The 17,078-nt window shown below is 37.4% G+C and overlaps 1 protein-coding gene across 8 annotated transcripts in view; it reads left to right on the plus strand.

The window, feature by feature from the left end:
* The window catches only part of WHSC1L1 (Wolf-Hirschhorn syndrome candidate 1-like 1), a 141,784-nt gene that overhangs the window by 119,097 nt on the left and 5,609 nt on the right, over positions 1-17,078 (plus strand). For 6 of the 8 annotated variants that reach the window (XM_015565224.1, XM_015565220.1, XM_015565226.1 and 3 more), the window contains 6 exons: positions 2,398-2,544; positions 5,774-5,957; positions 9,920-10,122; positions 10,806-10,918; positions 11,517-11,786; positions 16,723-16,839. In XM_015565224.1, coding sequence (XP_015420710.1) covers positions 2,398-2,544; positions 5,774-5,957; positions 9,920-10,122; positions 10,806-10,918; positions 11,517-11,786; positions 16,723-16,839 — 1,034 coding nt within the window. The remainder of the gene's footprint in view (positions 1-2,397; positions 2,545-5,773; positions 5,958-9,919; positions 10,123-10,805; positions 10,919-11,516; positions 11,787-16,722; positions 16,840-17,078) is intronic. The other 2 variants (XM_006765570.2, XM_006765573.2) reach the window with 2 other exon arrangements.

Consider the following 17,078-nt stretch of genomic DNA (forward strand, 5'->3'; position numbering starts at 1 on the left):
GTGAAATGAAAATGGTCAGTTATATTTCAGTGTCATAAACAGGAGTGGGCAAAAGTAGATATACATAATACAACAAATAATACAATAATTAATAAATAATAATACAAGAATAAACTCTGCGTTTCGCATACTCACACCTGTAAACCTACTTTGCCCACCCTTGAATATTACTCAGCATCTTTCATCTGGAGGTTGGTGTAAAATAATAGTTAGCTAACTTCTATGCCTTTCTTTGTAATGGTAATTTTAAATGGAGAAGTTAGATTAGGGTTTTCTTTTAATTTTAATAATAATAGCAATTTGCCCTGACCGGTTTGGCTCAATGGATAGAGCATCGGCCTGCGGACTCAAGGGTCCCAGGTTCTATTCCAGTCAAGGGCATGTACCTTGGCTGCGGGCACATCCCCAGTAGGGAGTGTGCAGGAGGCAGCTGATCAATGTTTCTCTCTCATCAATGTTTCTAACTCTCTATCCCTCTCCCTTTATCTCTGTAAAAAGTCAATAATATATATAGTAAGTAGAGTAAAAGGATCTTTCACCTGCCTATAATCACAGGGATCTGTTCAGTCCTCAAACTTTTTAAACAGGGGGCCAGTTCACTGTCCCTCAGACCGTTGGAGGGCCGGACTATAGTTTAAAAAAACTATGAACAAATTCCTATGCACACTGCACGTATCTTATTTTGAAGTAAAAAAACAAAACGGGAACAAATACAGTATTTGTATTTGCATGTGGCCCACGGGCCGTAGTTTGAGGAACCCTGTTAACTATCTGAATGAATTGCCACAATTGCCCTAAGAAGTTATTTCCCCATTTTATGTGGATGAGAACACTGAAGCCCAGATGAAATATTTAAAAGTTGTTAAATAGAGGGACCATGTGTACCTGATCTTTCTTATTTTAAAACCCACATTTTTTTATTTTACACTACCTTTTTCTATTAAATGTATGAAATTCATTTGACATCATATGCCTTTTATTACCAGTTAGCAATTTCAAGTTCCATTCTGTCATCTGGATCAGAGATACTTCTTGAATATATCAGTGTACAGTAGCACTAAAGAAGATAAGATCCACAGAAAAGTAAATGGTATCCCCTTAAAAAACAAAACTCTTTCCTCTTCTCAAAATGATCTCTGTGAAACTGTTGTCATGATCCTAATATATAAAGAGCCAGGGTCTGTCATGACCTAAACGACCAGACAGACGACCAAATAGCAGGCTAGGGTCCTGGCCGGCGCGGCGAAAGTCAGTCCTGGATCCCGGCTGCCCACGGCACGGCATCCCTCGCCCTGCCCGCAGGCTCTGGGGAACCAGAGCCATGCTGCGATCAGACTGGCCTCTTGGTCCCTCCCCCCTGGCCCACAGGTCCAGGGAACTAGAGCCATGCTGCAATGGGGCTGGACCCTACCTGAGGTGTCCTGGATTGTGATAGCGTGCAGGCTGGGCTGAGAGACACCCCCCCCCCCAGGCCGGGCTGAGGAACCGCCCCCCCCGACCCAGTGTATACGAATTCGTGCACCAGGCCTCTAGTTTTATAAAGTGCTAGATCATTATAAACTGACAAATAACCAAATAGAGAAATTTTCCCTGGTCTCACAGTTCCCCAGATTTAGGAATGGCCTTTATCTATGTTATGAACTTAACTAGGGGAAGGGAAATGGGAGGGAGAGAAGTGAATGTCACAGGTGGGTTAGAGCAGATTTTACTTCCTCCAAATAAGATAGCTGTATTGGTAGATCAAAAGGACTCTATAAACCTTTAAAGTTGTTAATTACTTTATATCATGGCAGAGAAAAAATGGTTTGTATTACCTTAGTAAAGTTCAACAAAGTATGTCCCCTTTAAAATTACATATTGTATTGATAGAGAAAAGCTTTATTATCTGGCAGAAAAAGCTAGAACCTGTTTGAGAATATCTAAGACATGAATAGGAAAGGTGAGAGACTCAGTTCTTCCTTTAAGTGCTACTTGATACATTGAAGGTAGATCAGATTCTATATTATGGATATAGTTCTCATATCTAGCAGTCAAGTGATACGTTATTTTGTTGTCTGGATTGTCATTATAGTAATTCTAAATATTAGGGAATGTGGTTTTATTTTTCATAGAGAGTTTTTCATATGATGTTAAATGCAGTTTATATCTTCAAAATTAATTTGGAGTTTTATTCTGGGTATATAGGTTTCTAGGTAGGGAATAAGGCATTGAGTCATTTAAACTCCCTTTAATAACTATAGATAGCTTTTTCTGTCAGATCTTTCTTTTTCTTCATACTTTCTTTTTTTCCTCCCAACTTTAAGCACAGCTACATAATAGGGACTGGTTTATTTTTTCTCCTCATGGAATCATGGGTAGTTTCATTGCAGTTCATCTCTTTCTGTTTGTTTCGTATAGGGCTGATAGTTCAGGATCATTCAGACCCCATGTTCAGTTCATATGCCTATAAGTCCCACTACCTACTGAATGAATCAAATCGTGCAGAGTTGATGAAATTACCTATGATTCCTTCTTCGTCAGCTTCCAAAAAGAAATATGAGAAAGGTAATAATCAAAATAGTTTATCTCTTGCTTTCTTTTTGCATTTCCTATTTTTTTTTAAATGAAGGGGGGAAATGTATGCCTGTCAAGCACCATCTGTTGCTTTTCTACCATGGTGGTTGTAACTGTCTTCATATGGCTGCAAATTTATTAAAAAGGGCTTAAAATAATTCCATTTATTGCAAATTTTTACTTACTCTTCTCCTTGAATAAATTTTCACACATTTTATATATCTATGGGCTATTAAAATTGAAAGACTTGGATTTTGCTTAGTGTAGAGGAATAGTCTAAGGGCTCTTTCTCTTTTGCCTGATGTAGAACTAACATTCCTGTTAGGATAGAATAGACACAATATAATTTGTTACTGACTTTTAACTAAATAGTAAGATAGGTTGTTAAATAGAGGGAAATAAAGATACTGATACTTAAAGATTTTATTTTAGAATACATTCTATCATTTTGTTTCTTAAATGTTTTATTCAGTTACTATGAAAACTAGTTGTCCTTCTCTCAGGATAATTGGTGGGCAGCTGGGGAGGGTACCCCAAATATTGGATATTGAAAGGCAGTCCAGGTGAGCTGAAGAATTGCTTATAGGTAACCTATTATCCACAGAGAATCAGGAGCTACATGTATATTTATATTCTCCCAGTTAATTTAGTCTGTGGAAGAAAATCTTCTGTGTTTAGCTTTACATAGCATACTTGAAATAAAGGTGAAAAGTGATTTAACAATAATGTATTATTTGGGAAGTTACTGTTTCAGCAAGTAAATTAAATAACCTGGAAGGTGAATGCCTTTTCCTGTATGCATTCCCATTATGATCTGGGGGCCAAGTGCAGATTCTTTAAAGAAAAATTAATTCATACCTAATACAGTGTGTACATTGGAAATGGGCCTCTTTTTTCCCTTTGTGTTGCCTTCCTGATGTATCTTTGTTCTTTGTCAGAATTCTTAAGAGGCAACCCATGACTAAAAGGAAGTATAACTAAGCAAGCTGATTAGAACCTGGAGAACTATGTTGGAGAGGTACTAGGTTTTTTTCTTTGTTTTCCATTGAAGTCACAGTTTTCATGGAAGTCACCTTACTGGTGACACCACCTACTTCCAAAACAAAGATGGGCATAGGCATGACTAACTCCATAATGCAATAAAATTAGACTGCCTGAGACGTTTTAGGAAATGCCTTATATTCCACTTATTTTGTTTTCAGTACTTGGTATTGACCTTGACATAAATTGAAATTATTTTGAGCCCTCTGTTTGCTTAGCTTGAACCACATCTTTTCATGCATCCTAAAGCAGTTTTCTTGCATAACACCAAGGTGGATTGTTCATATTTTTATTTTTCTATTTCCCTATTTTTCTGTTGTTTTTGTTTTTTGTCAAAAAATCATCATGACTTTCACTGATAACTCTCGGTCTGTATTTCCTCTGAAATAAGACTTAAAATTCAGGACTATTCTATAATATTAAAAATGGCCAACCTGACTTTTCCCCATCAGCTCTAAGAATGACATGCCCTCTAAAAGCTATTTGCAAAGGCTGCTCTCTCTATTGGATATTTCTTTCTGTTGTAAAAATGGGCTTTCTCATTTTAGTTTAAACTTACAGAAGAATTCCTAGGCTAAGAGCACTCAGACAGCTAATCTCTAGGTTGGGGAATTGGAACTATTAATCCATATTAAGATTTGCAGACAGAGGAACAAATCCCAATGATTGAAGAAAAAGCTTTTAAGCAGAGGAAATATAGTAATTTAATTCATCACTGATTGTATATGGATTTTTTCTTTTTGTTTTTATGACAATCAGAAGTTTGAACGTCTGCAGTAAGATAAGATTTTCTGGAAAATTGATAGCTAACCTTCAAAAGGTTGGAGCGTGTGATTTGATAAAGTTGTAAAGAAGGCTCCTAACCTTTAGCTAATGAGACTTTAAATCTTAGTGTACTTGTGGGTTATAGACCTGATTTTCCAATGGGAGGATAATTTTTTTTGCAGTAAATGTCTTTATCATATTTCATCTTCATTAGTTAACATCCTTTTCCATCACTTGTTGAAATACCTATTAGAAATACCTAATCTTCTCCTCCCCCATCTTTTTCATTTCTTTGCATTTAGTAATATTTTGTTTTGTTAGCCACACTTGTTTTGGTCTTAATCCAGAGATCATTTTATGTATTCAAAAGGAGAGGATTTTTCTAGACAAGTTGGAGGGATCTCCTACTACTTCATTTCACACTGATATTTACTTAATTTTATACTATAAAGCAGTGGTTCTCAATATGAAGTCAGAAAAGACTTATGTAAATAACATTTTTGAACTATTCTTAATATTTCAGAAAATCTAATAGAAGCACACAAACTATGGCTGCATGAGTTTCTTTATATTTGGCTATGATTTAAATAATACAGTGTGATAATGCTAGTTTTGTTATTGGATTCAGAAGCTCTGATTGGCAGTTTTATATCTCTTTGGTTAATAACATCAGAAAAATGTTATTTTTTAGTGTAGGGGTTTGTTTTTGGGTTTTATTTTTGGTTGATAAAATATTGGAAGCATATAGGTTCATGAGGGAAGGGAAGGGGGTCCTTGGTAATGAAAAAATTGCAAACCACTGCTCTATAGCTTGTTTGACTTTATCTTCACTAAAAAGGTAATGATGATACATGTAATCATCACCTTGAGCAAGTGCAATCCTTTTGCTTTTTTGTATCCTTTTACGAGAAGTAAGAAATACTGATCAACCTATTGCCTATTTTCATTCTTGCTAATTTAATTATAAAGTGATTTAGTCGACTATGGCACTGGATTAAAATACAAAGATGACCATTGCTTTCTTTCTTAGCTCTCAAGGAGAAAAGAAAGTAAGCTGCTACATATTTCTTTGAAAATCTGCTCTCAAATTTACTCAGTCTAAAGATTTTTAATACACCTATTTTGTCATATGTTAGGAATTTTAACTTCCTACTAAATGGATAGCTCAATAGCCCACGTTTTACAGGGGTAAGGTGTACAATAATGTTTCTCTTCCTATTCAAAAGCTGAGTTTCTGGCCATTGAGGTTCTGAAAAGGGAAGAAGCAAAATCTGTTCATTTGCTTTCTATTTTAATCCATCACCATAGATTTGACTCCATCCTTTGTTATTTTCCTCCAATTTGAATTAAAGTTAATGCACTTAAATGATAATTTTCTCCTTTTTCTTTCTTTTTGTCTTTCCTCTTTTCTCAGTTATTAAGACTGTTTATTTGTTTCAAGGTGGAAGATTGCTCTGCTGTGAATCGTGCCCAGCTTCCTTCCATCCAGAATGCCTGAGCATAGAAATGCCAGAAGGCTGCTGGAATTGTAATGACTGTAAAGCTGGCAAGAAACTGCATTACAAGCAGATTGTTTGGGTCAAATTGGGAAATTACAGGCAAGTTTTTCCAAGGACAAAGAGGAAGTATTCAATCATTGTTTAGACCTAGGTTCATAAACTGTGTTACAAACTGGCTAGCAGACAGGTAGAACAGCAGAGCTACTTCCTTAAAAAAGAGAGAGAGAGAGAAGAAACATATATTTATTTTATTTTTAAAATATGTTTATTGATTTCAGAGAGGAAGGGAGAGGGAGAGAGAGAGAGAGATAGAAAGAAAGAAACATCAATGATGAGAGAGAATCATTGATTAGCTGCCTCCTGCACGCTCCCTACAGGGGATTGGAGCCCACAAGCCGGGCATGTGCCTTGACTGGGAATCAAACCGGGACCTTCTGGTTCATAGGTTAACGATTATCCACTGAGTCACACCAGCTGGGCAAGAAACATATTTTGAGTCTGGGTTTTTACAAGATTGAGAAGGTTAGTTGTGGAATTTTTTTTGATTGGTTGGTTGGCTTTTGTTTTTAAATTCCAGAAGTTGTTTAATATTAATGAAGTATGTACTACTAGATTTTGGAATAAAAAGTCTTATGTGATTAATGGAGAAGATGTTTTCTTTGTGCCCTAATTAACTTTATATTGATCTGTGATTTCTAATAAAATCAAGTTTTTCTCTGGCCAAAATAGCCCATACTTTAACCTGTGTGCAAAAGAGAGCATTTTAGGGTTTAAAGAGAGAGATTGTTTCATTAAGAGCCTTTAGCTCTTAAGAGAATGAGTAAGAAGTATGTGTGATTACTATTATTTTAATAAAACTTTCTCCTTTTAAGAAGCCTGTTTTTTTACAAGCCTTCACGGCACAAGAATAGTGACATATTTTTTAAAACTCTGCAATGAAAATAGATACTGTTCAAGAGAATTCTACTTTTCAATTAGAATCCTAAGTAAGATATATTTCTATAGAATCTCAGACATACTGTAATTCCTTTTAGCAAGGGCTATGTTGTTTTCTCTGTTTTAAATATGCTGCTTGCTTACCTGTTTAACTTTAAAATTTTTGTTATTTAGGTGAGATAAGTGGCATTGAGAAGCTCTCCCAACTATTTTTTAAACATATGACAAGAAATCTCCAAGTCCTAAAAAGATGGACAATTTGAATACATAAACAATTTTATACTGTATGGCAAATGATATTATAAAGTTTTTAAAAGCAAATATCAAACCAGGATAAAGTGTTTGCTATTCTACTTTCAATGAGAAAAGACAAATACCTTATCTAGGAAAAAAAAGGACAAAGAAGAGAAAGAGCCAGTTTGCAAAAGAATAGCAAATGGAAAATAAATGTGAAAAATGCCCAGCCTCACTAAAAAATAAATGTTCTCTAAAAACAAAGAGGCCTCCCCCCCTAACAGATTGGCAGAGATATAAAAGAGTAATAATTTTGCGGCCAGGGAGGGCATAGGGAAATGAGTATTAAAATTGTAACTCTGTATACTTCTTGACCCAGCACTTCCCTTTCAAGAAATTTATCTAAGGAAAAAATATTGGACAAACAGGCAGAAATGTATTTGTTGGGGTACTCATTGTGGTATTATTTGAAATAACCCAAATGCTCAGTCCATAAGGGATTTGTCAAATAAATTATACTATATCCATATTGTAGAGTATCTTGAAGCCAATAAAAGAATAATGCAGGTCTGTATAGTAACATAGGAAGATATCTTCTATATAGTTGAATTTAGAAAACATGTTAAACAGTATGTACATTATCTTTCCATGTTTTTATACAATTTTTAAAAATTGTAGCTCTTGATATAATATGGAAAGAAACACATGTAATGTTAATAGTGTTAGGCATGAGACTACAAGGAGAGGCATTTTCAGTTTTTCTGTTATACATTTGTGCATTGTTTTATTTTTAAAAGAAACTGCTTTTATAATTAATATACACATATATATTTGGGGGTGGGAGGGCATGGGTTTGACAATTACTAGATAAGACATTCCTGGATAACAAATATCTAAAACAATATAAGAAACCTTTAGCTCTTCAAGTAAATTTCAGAATATTTTCTTTATATTTAATTTGGGGGGGGCTTTTTTGAGATATTGCTGACATAGTAGTTTCAGTTGTACAACATATTGTTTCAGTATTTGTATATAGCAGCAATGGCAAACCTTTTGAGCTCGGCGTGTCAGCATTTTGAAAAACCCTAACTTAACTCTGGTGCCGTGTCACATATAGAAATTTTTTGATATTTCCAACCATAGTAAAACAAAGACTTATATTTTTGATATTTATTTTGTATATTTAAATGCCATTTTTGTTTTTTTGTTTTTTTTGTTTTTTTAATATATTTTATTGATTGGTTTGCCATCACTGGTATATAGTATTGTGAAATGATCACCACAATAAGTCTAGTTGACATTCTTCTCCATACATAGTTACAGTTTTCTGTTCTCCTGATGAGAATTTTTAAATCTACTCTCAGCAACTTTCAAATATATAATACAGTATTATTAACTATAGTCACCATGTTGTACATTATATATTTTCTTTATTAAGAAGTTATGAGTGTAAAAAGGTCTTTGCCTTAACTTAAATACTTAAGTTTTAATTACATTGCATTTAAAGAACCCAAAGCAGTTCTCCACAGCCCAGTGAGGTTTATATGCAGATCAGATTCTTCTTGTATGTTCTGCAGAGACTTCCATCCATGACTAAGTCTTAATGTGTTTTTTCCAGGCAGGCCCAGCTGGGCCACATGAAGCTGTTTCTTTTCAGTAACTAGTTGCTCCAGTGTGCAGCTTCCTGGGGGAAATATGAGGACCTGGAACAACCCCTGGCACAGAGTGCCTCTTCCTGACCCCATGAGTGCAGTCCGCATGTACATACTTAACTGCCTTTACATGGTTCAGAAATAGCCATTTCCTAGTCCACTTTGAGGGAAACCAAACACTGATTACACAAAACAGTGGTTTGTTCTGTTTGAACAATTTGAGCACAGGCTCTTGCCATGTTTTTCATTAATTCTTAGATGGACAGGTACCTTTTAGATGAAGCATATTCAAGTTCTGCACTATGACCCTGAGAGTGTGGCCATGCTGTCATTTAGCTTCTAAATAATACAAGTATTAGATAAATGATTTTATTAGGCACCTATAAAATAAGTGGCTGACAAATTTTAAGTTTGTGTATGTTTACTATTCATATTGATGCTTTTACATACTATAAAAGCTCCACCTTTCAATTGCTTACTCGCCCAGTTGCTGGAAATTGTCACATGCGCCTCACAGATGGTTTCATTTAGGGATTGCTGTGGTTTCAGTCATCATGGCATGAAACAGTTCTGTTTCATTCTGTCCAAAAGTCCACGTTTATTGTGATCCAAGATGAATTAGATTCTGAAATACACACTGACATAAGCCTAGTACATTTGACCAAAAAGTATTTACCCTGAGTGATGAGTCAGAAAATGCTCATTTGAATGGGGAATGGTCATTCTTTGCTATAGCATCAGTTTATTCTCAAATGAGCCCCTTGACTACTAGAAATAAACTTTTACACCTTGGAGGATGATGTTGGTTTAAGAATGCCAAGTTTGGAGAAAAACAACTTTTCTAGGATAGAAATTTGGTTCAGAATAATATTGGTAATTTCTAATTCTTAAGGTGGGTAGTGGGTTAAGTATTATTTTATTATGCTTTATAGCTTATATTTCCATGATATATATTCTTTTATAAATATGAGATATTAATTTTTTTAAGAAAGTAGCTGGATTGGATGTTTAGGGCCTAGTTTGTTTAGTCTATGTTCACTATTTCATTAATAAATTCATTAATTAATATGATTTTAAATGCTGTGTGGTTTGAGCAAGATTAAAGATGATCAAGGTATTTTGTGTCCTTAGAGTCTAAATGAAAATGTCACGGTAAAAAACCTCTTATTCCCTCCTGCCAGCCCTGTAAAGAATAGTCTGTTTTTCATACCCATGGTCTAAAATTGTTTTTGTTTTCAGATGGTGGCCAGCAGAGATCTGCAATCCCAGGTCTGTGCCACTGAACATCCAGGGCCTTAAGCATAACTTGGGGGACTTCCCTGTGTTCTTCTTTGGTTCTCATGACTACTATTGGGTGCACCAGGGCAGAGTGTTCCCTTATGTTGAAGGAGACAAAAGCTTTGCTGAGGGACAGACTAGTATTAACAAGACCTTCAAAAAAGGTAAGTTGGAATGATGTTTACAATGGCTCAAAACTAAGAATTCACTGTTGATTTCTCAACATCTTCCACCTCGCATCTGACATATTTCTGGTAGTAGAGAATTTTCACCAGGTTAACCCCATTAGAACCATGTCAGAATCTAATCAATTAGAAAAATAACATTTTCAGTTTGGTAGGCTCTGCTGAGTAAGTGAACGGAGTTTCTTCAGTGATCTTTCTAGACATAGATTTTTCTGGGAATAGTTTTCTTAATCATATGAAGCTCCTTACTACAGAAGAGTAGCAGAGCTTCTCATGGAGAGCCTTACAACTGGTTTTGCAACAAGGTACCCGGAAGTTTGGCTTTCTGGGCGAGAGCAAAGTGAATTTAAAGCTACTTCCAGGTGAGAGGCTCCCCTTGGGTTTACGTGGAAGCCTCTGATCACGGAAGCAGAACCTCATCTCTGAGGCTGCAGCTTGCACAGAGCAGTGTTCAGCCAACAGTGAGTCATATCCTATTTCAGTGCTACCCTATCCTGCTGGTAAGTGGTTATTTCCAGAAACAATTTTAAAAAGAAAAAAGCAGCCCTATTCAGTGCATTGTGAAAGCAGAGTAAAACTGCTCTCCTAACAGGTATTGTTTGTTTGTTTGCTTGCTTGTTTGTTTGTTGGCATTTATATGCTTTGTTTGGTCTTATTGGCAGCTCTGGAAGAAGCTGCAAAACGTTTCCAGGAGTTGAAAGCACAAAGAGAAAGTAAAGAAGCACTAGAGATTGAAAAAAACTCAAGAAAACCTCCTCCTTACAAACACATCAAAGTGAGTCTCTACCCTGAGAGATGGGTATTCGACGGGCACGATGAAATGCAATATTCTCTTAGTGAGAAAGCCCGTTTCGGCTTGTGAAAACTTTTGCTAATTTTCACCCAATCTTCTGTAAAACAAGCAGCTTTTGTTGGCAGTGTCAGTCAGATGGGAGCGAGGGAGCTGGGAGCGGGAGCTGTGTGCTGTGGGGATGAGGTCTGAGATAAGCGCTCTGGCACCTGGGAGCGACATGTTTGATGGGAAATCCTGTTCCTACTTGCTCTACCAGGTTATCCTGCCACCAGAGGAGAATAGAGAGATTTGCCCTGTTCGTCCAGACAGTCCAGAGTTGTTTCCAGTTATGAAATTTCCATCAAATAGTAGAAGGAGAAATACACAGAACAGATAAATGAGAATTCACATCAAGTTCTTGGTATTTTTGCCAACTAAGAAGAGGCAGTTTTTATTCTTAGTTTATTTGTGGGGAAATTGCTATTACAATAACGAGCCTTTCATAGTCATGCTGCAAGGCAGTAGCAGAGCCAAGAACAGCATGGAAGTTTCAGGTGTTCTGTTTAAATTCCTCCCCCTCATCTGTGATTTTGTTTTCTAGGCTAACAAAGTCATAGGAAAGGTACAGATCCAGGTTGCAGACCTGTCAGAGATTCCCCGCTGTAACTGCAAGCCAGCCGATGAGAACCCTTGCGGCTTAGAATCCGAGTGCCTGAACAGAATGCTGCAGTACGAGTGTCACCCGCAGGTGTGCCCAGCCGGAGATCGTTGCCAGAACCAGTGCTTCACAAAGAGGCTCTACCCTGATGCAGAAATCATCAAAACGGAGCGAAGAGGCTGGGGCCTCAGGACCAAAAGGAGCATTAAGAAGGTAACTTGGGGTAGGGGCACTGGTGGTCAGAGCCAGATCAGGGCCTGTGCCTCTCAAAGAAGCGTCAATGGGGATGAAATGTATGGTGGTTCCTGGTAGAATCTTGAAATTTCCGAAGTTGAGAGTTTGGCACTTCTTAGGCAAAGAAGCTATAGGAAGTGGTAGTGATAAAACATACAAAACTTTGGTTGTCTAATGATCAGTCATAAAAAGCAGAAGAGACATGGGTCATTTTCTGTGTAAAGTAATTTTTTACTTGTTAAGCAAAATAGACCTGGATGTAAAAGACCTAGTAAAGGCAAAACCCAGGACTTTGCTCCAGTGTCATAATGCATTAGCTGCGAAACCGTGGCCACGTCAGTCAACCTCCCTGAGCCTCAGTTTCCTCATCTCTAAAATAGACATAGTAATCCCTGCCCTACACATGTCAGCGTTGCTGCTAGCCTCAAATTAGATTATATACCCAAAAGCAACCGGAACAAGTTTAGTACTTTGAGGCAATTTTTCAAAACAGTCCCTTTGATTAACACAGAAATGCACTGTCTATTGCAGAACATTTTCTACATACAAATAACTCAAAGGAAAAAAATGAATATCACCAGTATATCCTACTGCTCAAAGGCTCTCAAACTTTAGAGATTCTGAGAATCTCCTGAGGTTATTATTATTATTACTGTTTATCCTCACCTGAGGATAGTTTTCCATTCATTTTTAAGGAGAGTGAAAGGGAGAGGGAAAGACAGAGAGAAACCTAGATGTGAGAGAAACAAATCGATTGGCTGCCTCCTGCACGAGCCCTGTACAGGACCCTGCAACCAAGGTACATGCCCTTGACTGTACCCGGGACTTTGGTCTGCACACTGATGCTCTATCCACTGAGCCAAACCAGCTAGGGCCTGGGGTCCTTAAAAACAGTATTACACAGAAATATCTGGGACAGTATCTTCTGCATTTTATAACAAGTTCCTGCCCTGCCCCCCTTCTACCCTCTACCCCTGCTTGCCAAATGCAAGTATATAGAACTTGGAAATATATTCATTGAGAGAGGTGGACCTAGTGAGAATTTGTAATTACTTTTTTTAATATATATTTTTATTTATTTCAGAGAAGAAGAGAGAGGGAGAGAGATAGAAACAAAAATGATGAGAGATCGCCGAAACCGGTTTGGCTCAGTGGATAGAGCGTCGGCCTGCGGACTGAAGGGTCCCGGGTTCGATTCCGGTCAAGGGCATGTACCTTGGTTGCGGGCATATCCCCAGTGGGAGATGTGCAGGAGGCAGCTGATCGATGTTTCTCTCTCATCGATGTTTCTAACTCTCTATCTCTCTCCCTTCCTCTCTGTAAAATATCAATAAAATATATTTAAAAAAAAAATGATGAGAGATAAATACTGATCAGCTTCTTCTTGCACGCCCCCTTGCACGCCCCCTACTGGGGATCAAACCTGAAACCCAGGCATGTGCCCTGACCGGAAATCGAACTGTGACCTCCTGGTTTATAGGTTGGCACTCAACCACTGAGTCATATTTCTACCTTTTTAAAAAATCACCTTTGTGATTAAAAAATACCACATAATGTAGTAAAGTAAATCAGTACAAGAAAGATATTCCTCCTTCATCCTTCAATTCTTGGTCTCACAAAAGATGACCATTAATAGGTTGGTATGTAGCCTTTTAGAACTTTTTCTGTGCAGTTGTAGGTATTAACACATATGCAAATATATATTCATATATTCTGTATTTGTAGGGTTTTTAAAACAAATATGATCATACATATTTCCCACTTAATATATCATACATAAATTTTTTTTAAAATATATTTTATTGATTTTTTACAGAGAGGAAGGTAGAGGGACAGAGAGTTAGAAACATCGATGAGAGAGAAACATCGATCAGCTGCCTCCAGCACATCTCCCACTGGGGATGTGCCCGCAACCCAGGTACATGCCCTTGACCGGAATCGAACCTGGGGCCCTTCAGTCCGCAGGCCAACGCTCTATCCACTGAGCCAAACCGGTTTCGGCCATACATATATTTTTATATCAGTACATAGAGATTTCAACTTACTGTTTTTTTGTTTTTTCAACTCATTCTTTTTGTTAAACAATCTCACTGTATTCCATAGTAAAATGTATCAAATTATGTACCATAATTTATATAACCTATTTTCCAATAAATATACACACACACACACACACTCTCTTACAGATTTTTTAAAATTCTTGGTCATCTCTCTTTATGCACCTGTTTCTATAGGTTAGATTGCTTGTGATGAGACTCATTCATTTGGTACATATTTGTGAAGCTTCTGTGTGCCAGGTCCTGTTCCAGCAGTACCTGGAAAAACAGTAGTGAACAAGACAAATGATGAGCAGATATCTAATGCTGAGTACCACTAAATGCTGCAAAGAAAACTAAGCTGTCGGAGGGGATAGCTAGTGACTGGGGTTGCTACTTTAAATTGATTGGCTAAGGAAGGCCTGGAGGGGACATTTCACCTGAATATGTGAGGGAGAAAGTCAGGGAGATACATATGGAAAAGAGTATTTCAGACTAAAGTAAACCAAGTACAAATACCTTAGTATATTCCAGCAACAACAAGAAAGCACCAGGAGAAGAATGGCAAGGAGAAGAGTGGCAGGTAGGGGATAGGAAAGAGGCTAGATCATATGGGCGTTACAGGCCACAGGATGGGAAATTTCTGGAGCATTTTAGTAGGGACTGATTTGATCTGAGACTTGACGTATTTTCTATTGCTGCATAACAATGTTACCACAAACTTGGCAACTTAAAATATAACACACATTTGGTTATCTTAGTTCCTGTGGGTGAGGGGTCCGGGTAATGCTTAGCTGGGTCCTCTCGGTGCAGTCAGGGTGCTGCCCAGGGCTGGATTCTCACTCATGTGCCTTGGCTAAGGAAGGATCCACTTCCCTGCCTGTATGGCTGTTGGCAGAATTATGTTCCTTGCCAGCTGTAAGCCTGGGAGCTTCAGGTGTTTTTGTTTGTTTGTTTCATTTGTTGTTACTGTTTTGTTGTTCTCTGGAGGCTGCCTGCAATTCCTTGCCAAATGAGGTTCCCCAACATGGCTCTTTGCTTCATTACAGCCAGCAAGATGTATGCTAAAGTCATAATGTAACAGATCCATGTAATCACATATATCCACCACCTTTGTCATGCTCTATGGCAAGTCACAGGTCCTGCTCACTTGAGGGGAGAGGATCACAGAGCCATGTGAACACCAGGAAGCAGAGGTCATGGGGCCCACCTTCAGAGTCTGTCTGCCACATTTGAGTTTCAAAAGAATAATTTGGCTGTAGTATGGAGAATTTATGGTAATGGGGAAAGTGATAAAAAGGAGATCATTATAATCCAGGAGAGAGATGATGGTGGCATAGACTACTAGGGTTGTAGTTGTGCAGGAGAGAAGAGGATGGATTTCTGACATTTTGCAGTTAGAGCCAATAGGACTTAGTAGTGCATTGGATATGTGTATTGGGCTGCTCAAAGGCCATCAGCATGTAAAATGTTATGTGATTCAAATTTTTTAATATTTTAATGCCATGCATATCACACATACAAATTTTTTTGCCTATGATTTCAGGGGAATGTTTGGAGTCATCCTGAAAACTGTACAGCTTAATGTCTTTTTAACACCTTTTAATAGTAGTTGTATTTATTCTAAAATGTGTTTTAATTTACTTAATTCATGAAATACAGTTGACCCTTGAATACACACAAGTTAGGGACACTGACCACACACATAGTTGAACTTTTTTGACTTCCCCAAACGAGTTGTGGCACAAGGGATTGGGTCCAGGCCCCCTCCAGACACCAGAATCTGAGGATATTCGAGTCCCCTATGTAAAAGGTATACATCAGTGCATACAGTCAGCCTCTGTCTGTGGGCTCCCAGCCACGGATGGAAAATAGTACAGGTATTTATTGAAAAAATACATGTGTGAATAGACCTGCACAGTTCAAAACTATCTTGTTCAAGGGTCAACTGTAATCAAGAGAAAAGAAAATATAATCAGGATTGTTCTGCCCTTTAGCACTTGAGGAATTGCTAGTGTAAGATAATCGATCTTTTACAAAACAGCTAGAAATATATGGTCTCTGAAAAGCAGAATCATCAAGACTTTGTAGCAACATGGGAAAGATTTTTGGTACATTTAGGGGACAGATGCCAAATATGAAACTGAAAACACACAGAGTCCCCTCTTCACACCTAAATCCTGACCGTGTGCCAGCTTCAAGCATGCCCTTTCTGCTGTGAGGTGGCTTCTTAGAAACTGGAAAACATGTATAAACACTGAATTACACCCTCTCTTTATCGTCTTTACGAACAGATTTCTAGCACTTCCTAAGGTCTGTATTTTCTTTTAGTTCACAGTTTAATTTACAGCTCATGGTTCAGTAAACAACTCTTTGAGGTTAACGGTTTGTCACTTTGGACATCCAAAGTATTTCTTTTACAAAATAGCTAGAGATATTTATTCACAGTGGTATATCAAGTTTTGGCACATGCACTCATATTTGATATCAGCACTTTAATTTTCTATATTCATTCATTTTCATAGAATAATAAATATAAACCATAATAAATGGTTTATAATGTTATAGTACAGTTTCAAGGCTCGAGGTTGCCTTATCCCAGATCCCAGTGATAGACTATAACTGTGTCACCTGGACTATTGAAATAATATTGTCAGCAAAAAGAGACAAGCAGATCATTATATTTTGCAGCACTGGTACAAGAAAAATAGTGCCACCTGAATGCTCATGAATAATAGCAACTATTGGTTTTGATGGTTGAAGTTATATTTCTATGGTTCTTTTTGGTTAATTCTTTTGGATCATACATGCTGTGTTAAGGAATGCTTTCTAATATAATACATTGGTTTCATATTTACATATTGCATGCTTCTCTGTAGGGTGAATTTGTAAATGAATATGTTGGCGAATTAATTGACGAAGAAGAATGCAGATTGCGAATCAAGCGAGCCCACGAGAACAGCGTAACCAATTTTTATATGTTAACTGTCACCAAGGTAAAATTACTTTGTTTGTTTGTTTTTGTTTTCATGATCTTAGGTTGAACTGTTTCCTCTAATTTGATTTTTTCAGGCAAAGTATAATGATTAGCAGTAGCCAGAGTGTTTCCCACTATAATGTGCTAATTATACCAGAGCACAAAATGAACGCTTGCTGCGCCTTGCACAGGTCATGTGAGAGTGAAGCAGGAAAGGTTGACACACCTGGATTCTGGTCCCAGCTCCTCTTAGGCACT

Source organism: Myotis davidii, unplaced genomic scaffold (assembly GCF_000327345.1).
Source record: "Myotis davidii unplaced genomic scaffold, ASM32734v1 scaffold93, whole genome shotgun sequence".
Classification (NCBI taxonomy): Eukaryota; Metazoa; Chordata; class Mammalia; order Chiroptera; family Vespertilionidae; genus Myotis; species Myotis davidii.